The sequence below is a fragment of the Trematomus bernacchii genome, unplaced genomic scaffold, assembly GCF_902827165.1.
Source record: "Trematomus bernacchii unplaced genomic scaffold, fTreBer1.1, whole genome shotgun sequence".
NCBI lineage: Eukaryota > Metazoa > Chordata > Actinopteri > Perciformes > Nototheniidae > Trematomus > Trematomus bernacchii.
The window spans coordinates 1,478,030-1,488,832 of NW_022987469.1; the positions used below are offsets into that span (position 1 = coordinate 1,478,030).

The 10,803-nt window shown below is 43.7% G+C and overlaps 1 protein-coding gene across 1 annotated transcript; it reads left to right on the forward strand.

Moving 5' to 3' along the window:
- Positions 1-3,943: 3,943 nt before the first annotated feature.
- Positions 3,944-7,305, forward strand: LOC117493684 (transcriptional repressor scratch 2-like). The gene is made up of 2 exons (XM_034144320.1): positions 3,944-4,110; positions 6,361-7,305. Exons 1-2 carry the CDS (start codon positions 3,960-3,962, stop codon positions 7,161-7,163), a joined length of 954 nt encoding a protein of 317 aa, XP_034000211.1. The 5' UTR covers positions 3,944-3,959; the 3' UTR covers positions 7,164-7,305.
- The last annotated feature ends 3,498 nt before the right edge of the window (positions 7,306-10,803 follow it).

Consider the following 10,803-nt stretch of genomic DNA (forward strand, 5'->3'; position numbering starts at 1 on the left):
GAAATGAGCTAGCACAGCTTCCAAAAAACCCACACTACTGAACACATTGTATACCGGCTGTTGAAGTTGCAAACAAACAGATACTTCAAATTGAATTTTGAAGAATCTTGGCCATATACAGAATAGTTTGTTATTCCTTCTATCAGTCTTTATGCTAAGCTAGGCTAACTACCTCTTGCCTGCAGCTCCTTAACGTTCAGACATGAGAGTTTCTTATCTCACTTTGGGAACATAAGCAAAGTGTATTTCCTAAATTGTTGAACTAATGAGTAGCACTGAAGAGACAGTTCTTCTATATCTCATTGCTCCTATGTTTGACACTTTTCTGTGGTTTCTCCCTTTCGGACAGCATCTGCAGCTCTTTGTCGGCTCCCCGGAGACACTGACATCCGGCGGAGCAGAGCCCACTGTCTCGAGTGATTGATGACCCCAGAATGGAGAGCAGAGATGGACAGATTCCTTTTATCAGGATTGAGGTCTGACTAGATTAAAATGCAGTTGTACAACGCCTCCTCCCCCCTTTTTTGCGTCCCCGTTGGCCTCCTCAGCAACCCCTCTCTATGCGAGTGAGTCACCTCACCTGACGGCTGCCACTTTTTCCCTCATCTTCTCTGCTGACCCCTCATCCCACCTCCCCACTCGAGGGGACATGGTGCGGACGTGGCCCACAGTGCGAGACTTTAACCAGTCACTTCAAAATTGACATGAGGTGTTTTGTTATTTGCTTCTGCAGGAACGTGTGCGAGACAATTCTCAGTGGAGCGGTCCTAACACCATTTGCACAAAGCGTGTTGGTTAAAGAAATGTATGAAATGTGTTGGAACATAAATCACAAGTCACTCTCCGCAGCTAACCACAATCAACTCTTGAAAAAACACGCCGACTGAAGAGGGGAAATTCTGCTTTCTCTTTCTGAGTGCTGATTAAAAGAAAAGAGACAATCACTCTCATTCACTGGCGTGCAGCTGCCTCATTGTTGATGGTGGAGTGGGAGATTTCTGTGGAGGTGCTAAAAAGATGCCTCAGTGAAAAGGGCCTGCGTTTGTTTTTCAGATGGCTCTCTAATGACTGGATGTGATTAACACAAATTATCTCACTTATCACAGCTCAACAGGCTCACACACAGTCTCTGGGTGCTTTCTCTGCTACACTACTTAACATGCATTTAATCAGACTCAGCAGTCACTTCTCCAGACAGCAGCGGGCAGATTTCTCTGCATTTCTGGATATGTATCTAAATGGAATAAAGCTATAGAGTCAGTTTAACGTCAAAGTGTTATCTTCCATGTTAGGCTGAGCTTTGTTTGATGATATTATTTGATCAATGAAATCACTGCAAAAATGCACCTTTGTATACACATGATTCAAACACACTTGCACAAAGGTGTACCCCTAACATATGTTTTGGATTTGTTTTCTGAATACAATTACAATACATAATATTACATTGTGATTATTACAGTTATACACTTAATTGAGCACAAAGTCTTAATATATTTAGGTATATAAAACTTAAATATTCTGCCTTTAGAGAGCAAATAATGATTTGTTTTACCCATGCAGAATAAGAAAAAAAGTAACGAAGTCTAAAACCATAATGACTCCAAGCTATAACAACGAAAATATGAATGCTGAACAATATTTAATGTTTAAATTAAAAGTATCTACTTTAAATGTATTTTTTATATTTCTTACAAACGTCAAAAAAAGACCAAACCCACAATGTGTTGATTCATCTCTTATACTGTACTGACTTCGCTCCCCTGTCTGTCAAACTCGTTTAGATGAGAGGTGATACAAAATAATATAATGACATCACAAGTCCCGCCCTCTCCTTCTCAGCGAACAAATGAGCTATGTCACTTTATTTTTGCGAGATCTCAGCAATAAACTTAGTATGATGTTACCATAACTGATAGAACTGCTGATCAGGGACTATAATCAGCAGCAGGTTAATGTGTGTGTGTGTGTGTGTGTGTGTGTGTGTGTGTGTGTGTGTGTGTGTGTGTGTGTGCATGTGCGTGTGTTTGTGTGTGTGTGTGTGTGTGTGTTCATGGTAATGAAGGAATATGTCACTTAGTGCAACAGTGGATACAAGATACAGAGGCATTCAAAAACACACACTGTTTTTAAGATACACTATCCTTGACTCTTTCTTCTGTAAACATGTCACTGTGTGATGCTGAATGACCTCCATCTGTGTGTGAGATTATATTACATGTTTTATGATGCAGTCATACTGAACTGTACCGTGCAGAGCCATCTGTGTGTGACGCTGCGTTTAAGCTGCTGCCGGCTCTCTGGCCAACCACAGTTTGACCTCGTGACCCCGCAGGCACCGGGGGTCAGCCTGTCACAGCCCCCGGACCGGAAGTCACCGCTGGGACCCAGATGAGGGTTATGGTTATATGGAGGGCCGAGGGTCTTTAGAGAAACATAAAACTGCCAGGGACTTGCAAGGGGGGAAATGAAAAATAGACATGTTAAACGTGCAGGCTGATGTCACACACATGCAGGGGGAAATATGTACCAAAATAAGTTTCATTTGAATGACCCCCCCTTCCCATGTATGTTATTTTGGATGTTTTCCTGACACCTCTCCGTGTCACATAGAGTATCAATTCACACACCTTTTTCTTATTGCAGCAAAGATAAAACTCAGCTAATGAGACAATGGTTTGTGAAAAAAGTGTGTAGTTACAATCGAACAAAATAGATACAAAATGAAGAATGGAAAGTAAGCTGAGTGAAAAAGCTCCTTACCTCTACCCAAATTATTTGGAAACAATATCCATGCTTTCAAAGAAATAAATAGGCTATTTTAATAAAACATTAAAATATAAATGTTGTTTTTTAAAAAGCCCTGTTCAATTTAACCAAGCAGTAAAAAAGACATGAATTTATGTGGCAGATTTCCCTCTCTGAATTGTTTCGCATATATCAAATGTATTGATTAATACATAAAAACGAATATGAGATGTTCACAGGAATAATCTCATCAACAACAAACACATCCGTTCTTATTGTTAATACAGACACACGAAGGATCTGAATGCAGATACATCAATGTATGTTAACATTGACTCTGACCTAAATTTGCTGAAATCTGATTTAATCTGATTTAACACCAAGACCACGTTCCTGCACGTCAACATTTCCTCAAAGCGCTGGATGTGTGTGTGATGATGAAATATCAGAGGTGCTGCTGCTGTAAGGAGTAAGGGGTGTGTGTTTGGGCCAGCATAAATTGTGTTAGCTACTTCATTGAAAGACAATGGAGGACAAGATGTTGTGTGTAGTGTCACCCACGTGCTTCTGCACCACTATTGTCTGCTCTCCATCCCTGGGAGAGAGGAGACGGAGGGGTGAAAGGAGGAGGCGGAGGATGTGGGAGGAGGTGGGTTAGTTGACTGCTCTATATGTGTGTGTGTGTGTGTGTGTGTGTGTGTGTGTGTGTGTGTGTGTGTGTGTGTGTGTGTGTGTGTGTGTGTGCGTGCAGGGAGAAGCACAGACGGCTCGTGGTAATTTGATGTGTGTCCCCGGGGATGTTTGATGGATTAATGCTAAGCAGCTCCCTCTTCCAAAGCACCACCTGATCTTTGGGCTGCTGCCCCACATATAAAAGGCTGCAGAGTGCTGAGCTCAGCTAGTCCTATCTCGCTCTCTCTCTCTCTCTCTCTTTCTCGCTGCCTCTTTCTTCTTCGCCACTTTCTGTCTTCCTCTCCATCCTCCCTGTCCTCTGCTTCCTCTCTCTCTGTCTGCTGCTTTCTCTACATTTCCTCTTTCTCTTTAAATCCTGTACGGGACAGATTTCTTTGTGAAGCTTTTTTCAACCCTCCGCTGTTTGGCCCGCTGAAGAAGGCCGCCTGGAAGCTCTCTACATTTCTGCTCTTCTCTTTTTTCTATCAACATTTTTCTATGTGGCTCTAGCATCAGTTTTGTTCTACTAGGGAAATAAAATGCCACGTTCCTTTTTGGTGAAGCAGCCGAAGGTTCATGATTTCTCGTCTTCCAACTACTACCACCAGCAGCAGTGGGACGACTCTTACACTGTGACACATGCCATCACAGAGTCGGCCACTAACTTGGCAGTGCGTTTGAGTGAAAATGGTGAGTCCCTCTCTGAGTTTTCAACTTTTTGTGTATTTCTGCCGCAGCAGCTACTGATTTCTTCATTTGGAGATGATCCATGTAGTCCTCCACATAAAACTGGAGAAAGATAACCCACAATAACAGACAGAGAATCCTGCAGCGATGTTCATGTTGTTTGCTTTGTTACCTAATCTTTTGGAAATCCCCCAAAAAACCCACATGCATGGCTCGCCCCCCCCTTCCATATGCCACAGGACTTTTGTTTTCTAACTCTACGGATGCTAAATAGTATTCAGGTCACGCTGGCTCAATCTGCTTAATACTCAAACCAGATCACACAGCAGCCTTTAATACTATTGTGTACATGAATGATGCGATATATGAGTGTACACGCGCATTCAATCTGATGCAAGCCTTTGTCAGGTCCAACTAGAAAGGAGGAAAAAAAGACTCTGGAGAAAGCAGATAGCCACATGGGACTGTGTTGTCCTTAGATGGTGCAGTTGCCCTTGAGTCTCTCCTCTCATCATGCAGCCCCCCCCCCCCGTTCATCGCTCCATCTCTCTCCATCTGATCCTGCAGGATGTTAGATAGCCACAGGGAGTAGGATTGCAGCAACACAATCCATATGTGGAGCAGCGAGAGGTGATGGAACAGGGTTTTTAGAAGATGGGTATTGACTGGAAAATAGAGAGTGCTGCAGGTAATTCAATAAAGTGCAACATGAGCAGTGCACTGGCAGACAGGAGATTCTCATCCATGGGATTTCTGGATGTGAGAACGACCCTGTAATACAAGCAATATTGAGTGTGTGTGTGTGTGTGTGTGTGTGTGTGTGTGTGTGTGTGTTTGGCTCTGAGAAACATCCAAAGAAATGTGTGCCTTGAGCGGATTCAACACCCAAAGCCCCCCAAGTACCCCCGCCACGTACCCCCCCCTACCCCCCACCCCCATCACCAACATCACAGATCTTGTGTTCGAGTTGAATCATTTGTCCCCCAGATTTAGGATGCCAGCTGTCTGCTTCCCTTTGTGTTCCAGTGTGTGTGTGTGTGTGTGTGTGTGTGTGTGTGTTTGTGTGTGTGTGTGTGTGTGTGTGTGTGTGTGTGTGTGTGTGTGGGTTGGGGGGAGTGGGCTCAATATACCATTGACTGCTGTCAAGATCAGAGCACCCCCCCCCACCAAAGACACACACCCTGCCCAGCCCTCCCTTCTCTTTTCGCCAAATCGCAGTCCCCCACCTGTCACTCAATCTCCCCCTTTCCATACTCATGAACACTCTAAAAAACGCCACAGATGGGGAATGATCTGATTAAAATGATTTAGTGATTGAGGGGATTTCACTGCTGAGTCGCTCTGTTTGGATCACAGCCCCGCCCCCCCCTGACCCCCCCCCCCCCCCCCCCCCCCCCCCCCCCCCCCCCCCCCCCCCCCAGACGGGCTGCTGGTGCTGCAAAGCGGCGACAGGTGGATCGATCTGGAGCCAAACTATTGCTCTGCTGACTGTTTTGTCAGTGTCAGCACATTGTGTTTGACTCATATTCAGCGTCAATGTGCCTTTCACATTTTTCCCTGTGATAGCACTTGTTGGAGCCAGTGGAGGTATTGATTGGGAAGATGTGTGCACCAAACACTCATTAATATTTAAGTTCCAAAGCTTGCTGAACCTGGCACTTACAAATAGCTTCCTGTGTAGGTTTCAAAGTGATGAGAGGTTAGGGTAAAAGGGGTAACTTTTTCTCAGAGGTTACTAATGGTGCGTTCCAGTTGTACTGGGAAGTGGGAATATCCAAGTTCACAGTGGGAAATTTAAACTGGAACACCCGGAGGCCGGACTTCCTACTTGGAGACTCGAAGACACCTAGCCGTACCCAAGATCATCATCGAAATGGAGTCCCTGCATGAACATTAAGAGAACATGTATTCACACAAATAATAATTATTCTGTGTTATTAGTGTCACATTAAATCAACTGTACATATGGTACTGCTCATGTTCTATCTGTGGATATGTTGCTACGATTTACAAAACAAGCTTATCAACCGGTATGGCTAACCATGGCTAACCCGGTACTGCTAAAGCTCTAAACACGGCTAACTATACTTTCCAGCGGGCGTCCATCTTTCTTCTACTGTAACACAGTCAACTAGGATGTGACTCCCAGTTCCGACCTCCAACTTCCAATGTAAATCGAACGCAGCATATGATCATGAAAATGCTCCCAAAGAAAATTCAAGTCTTTAATTTTATTTTCTTTACCTTTCCCAGGGTACATCCAGGATTACATCATCCCCTCAGTGTTGCAGAGCACAAAGGAGCCGGGTCATGAGCAGCCCTCCCTGCCCCTGTACTCCCCGGGGGGCAGCGCCGGGGAAGAGTTCTCCGACCACGACATGGAGCACCCGGACAGTCCCGTCTCCAGCGGCACCGTGGAGTCAGACAGCAGCAGCGCTGATTTAGAGGCGTGCAGCATCAACGCCTACCTGGTCTCTGACGGCCGCTCCCGCAGGAGGCCCAAGCAGAGGTGTCCCCGCAAGGGAGGCAGCCAATCAGACAGTGGGGATGATGTCAGCTCTGCAGACAGCAGCCCCACCAAAGGGACCTCCACGGGGCGCCACATGTGTGGGGAGTGCGGCAAGTCTTACGCCACGTCTTCCAACCTAAGCAGACACAAGCAGACTCACCGCAGCCTGGACAGCCAGCAGGCCAGGAAGTGCTCCAGCTGCCACAAGGTGTACGTGTCCATGCCTGCGCTGGCCATGCACATGCTAACACACGACCTGAAGCACGAGTGCACGGTGTGTGGCAAAGCCTTCAGTCGGCCCTGGCTCCTGCAGGGCCACATGAGGTCCCACACCGGGGAGAAACCGTTCGCCTGCGCCCACTGCGGCAAAGCCTTCGCCGACCGCTCCAACCTGCGCGCCCACATGCAGACGCACTCGGCCTTCAAACACTACTCCTGCAAACGCTGCCACAAAACCTTCGCACTCAAGTCCTACCTGAACAAGCACTACGAGTCCGCCTGCTTCAAAGGGCTCCAACCAGAGGACGACTGCAGCTCTGAGGACTGATGGGAAAATATTATTTTTATTTTCTATTTATACACTTTTTAATAGTCATACAACAAGGTCAGAGAAAAGCTTGCCACTTCTTAGGCTTGTCACATGCATGCATCATAATCCTGCCTTTTGATATAAGCAATAACCTCACTAAATAAATTATTCAGGAATTATGTATGAAATTCATAAGAATCTGAGTGTTGATCACAAATATAAAATATTTTATATTGTTTTTTATAAATTGAATTGCAATAATTTACATGCCAGTATTATTTGATATGCCAAGTAGCTCTTAATTTACCTCAGACGTATCTTATACATGTAAAAATGTATTTGTATTTATTTATTTACTTATTAATTTATTTGCTTATTTTTAAGATTATTTATTTATTATTGGTTGATGTATTTATGAATTTAACATGGACTTATTATAAGCCATGTATTGGATTTGTTAAAAACAAAGCCTCAATATATTCTGACACTATATTTCTCTGTCTGATCAATTCGGTGATGACAATAAAACTGATGAAAATAAATGATTATTACAACTCCCTCTCTCATGCCTGAATACATGTGAAGATGAAACACATTTATATTTGTATATATTTGAAATATACGACCTGAAGACAGTACAGGTTTTTTTCTGTCCACAGCATCAAGTCTAAAATGTCTTGTTTGTTTGTAGCCTTTATTTAACCAGGTAAAATCCCATTGAGATCAACGATCTCTTTTTCAAGGGAGGCCTGCAACACGTTGGTTACACATAAAAACAACAGAAAACAAAAAGGACATCATACAACATAATTACAGGGGTACAAATAACAACCTATTCACAATGACAGATATCAAATAACATTTCATCTATCCGAGCTTTAAAATGAGCAAGAGAAAATCAAGCACAACTGGAGCGCCCTCCTCTTACATTTTAAGAGGAGGTGCTCTTAAAATGTAGGGCGCTGACCTTTTAAAAAGTTAAGCTAAAAAATAAAATGCAGTACACTGGCTAGCAAAGGATAAATGGACTCCACTTAATATTGCTTTTCTATCTTTATATTCATTTGATACTCATTCGCTTGTTCACAATTGAATGGCAATGGAGCCGTCATTGAACCCAGGATGTGTCGGGACATGCCCGAGGACAACTGGACAGGTCAACAACTGCTCATTTGGATTTTAACTAGGCCTACTATTGTTTGACTTGATATAATCATGAATAAATTACATCAGCCATATACACCATTTACTTGTTAACTAACCTGTGTATGTAACATTACTGGTGGCTAAAGGTAGGGCCTACACAGCTTAATCTTATTTACCTGACCATGGTTTTCTTTTATTTAATCGCCGGCGGTGATCTGGTTGAAGAAAAAAGTAAAAGTAAAGATTCTGGATCCTTTTTATCTGAGTTAGCTTGTTAGCTAACTTTAGCTGTAGAGCTTGCGAGTAGGTCGCTGGACCGGAGCAGCAACAGAACAGCTGACAGCTGACGGACGGCTGCGGCCGCTGAGTTGGGACCAAGCGGCAAACTCTGGGGCAGAGCCGGGAGGCCAATAAGGAAGTGCCACAAACTGCAGTTCATCTATTGGCCGATAGGCGATGACTGCAGAAAGGATCAATTTCCATAGACCCCCATGTTAAAATGCCCAACTTTACAGCAGAAATAAACATGTTTCTGCCCCTGGATGCAATACAAATTATTCGGGATATAGTTAGATTCCATCTTCATGATTATGAATTGTTGAGTGAATTGTTTTATAACGCGACCCTTTTATTTATATTAGGTCTTAACGTTTTTGCATAAATTAGTGCGTGGTTACTTTGATGGACAGGTACGTGCCTCACTGTCAGCTAACAGCAACTTGTCCACTCTGCTAGGCTACAACGTTAGTTAGTTGTAGTTACTGTACTTGATATATATACAGTTTAGTTTATGATTCAGCCTTGGGTAAGACTTTTATAGTCTATGGCTATGCTATGCCATAATGCTAAACGGGAGCAAATGTTAAAAGGGGATCCAATTATCCCAGTGGTGGCCGCTGGAGTCCGCCGGCTGGAGCTAGCCCCCTGCGGCTCCGTTAGCGCCAGCCGGCGTCCCGGCGGCGGAGTTCGTTCGGCGGCGGAGTCCGGCGGCGGAGTCCGGCGTTATAACTGGAGATCAAGGAATGCAGCGAAACGCGGACTTGGTTCACCTGCAGCCCGCTGTAGTATTAGCTAAAGAAATTGTGTTGAACAAGGCTTATTAAGCTGAACATCGCCACAATTGTTCTGCTATGTATCGGTAGCCTACTTATTTCATTTTTTATTAACGTGTGAATGACAAGCATTAAGAATAGCAAAAAATAGCTAATTCTCTTGCAGATTGTCTCGTTTGATTATGAATGTAACGTTTATATAGTGGAACTACACTGTTTTATCAAAACCAAAGTGCCACGCAGTAACTTGGTATGCATGTATTTCAGCAGGAAATGTGCAGATGACATTTACCAACACAGACTATATAGAAATATTTGTAAAAGTTGTTAATGCGTTATTAAGTGAATATGGCATTAAAACACCTATGCTTTTTGACTCTCAAATGTTTACATTTCAGCATTGCATCATTAATTTAAGTTCTATGCTTTGCTTGTTAAGCAGTCTGTAACCCTACACACCTAACATATAACTTTTCATGTATTTTTGTATAAAGGTTTCCTTTAGCTTAGCTTCTTAGCCTAAGCTAGCTCTGGAACTTCCAGCTCGGTGGCAGCAGGTCCCGCCTCGGCTCCGCCTCTTTGCCCTTATTTGGAGCAGGCGGGAGTTAGACTCTGACGTCACTGTCGAGACGTTAGTGGCCGACTCCGCCTACTAAGGGCTTCTCGGCAACTCTGCAGAATCCTATGGGTGACGTCACGGACACTATGTCCATTTATATATACAGTCTATGGTTGGGACACAGCTTACGCTTTCGTCCGGCTTTAAATTCAAACACTTATTCGGTCTCTGTCTGTCGGGTCAAATCTAACTTTGTTAACCGTTTCTGCATTTGCAGCGTCTTTCTGTTTTATTTTTTATTTTTACAGGTTTTGTGTGTTTTATTTCTGTATTTGCAGAGTGTTGCTGCTTATGTTTGTGTTTTGGGCTGATGTGGCGCGCTTGCAGGAGTCGGCCTACGTACAGACCAGTGCGAAAAACTGTGTTAATTTAAATCAGACATTGCTTCACAACCAAAGATAAATTGAAGCAATTTTTCACAATTACTTCACACATTGGCTTGAATTTGGAAAGACACGTCTGTTATTCAGAGTATAATTTTCATATAGCTCTAATACCCAGTGCGAACACTTGAATCTCTAATTCTAATTTTAAGATCCTAAAAGTTTCAAAATGGGCCTAAAGCTTAATCCAGAGTTATTTTCCCTCTCCATTCATTTGACTGAGCCGAGTCCGGACGTGACAGAGCAAATTGATGGCAGGGCTTTAGGAAAATGAAAGGGTGCATGCTCTATGGGCCCAATGGATGCTGAAGATTCCCTGTAGAACCCTGTAAGATCAGGGTACTTTTGTTCTCCAGATTCAGGCCATTTTGTCTTCATGCACCACTGAGCCCTGCCTCCAACGCTGTTCCCAGTACTCTCTATACATCAACGATATACCCTCCAACCCTTCGCTCCAC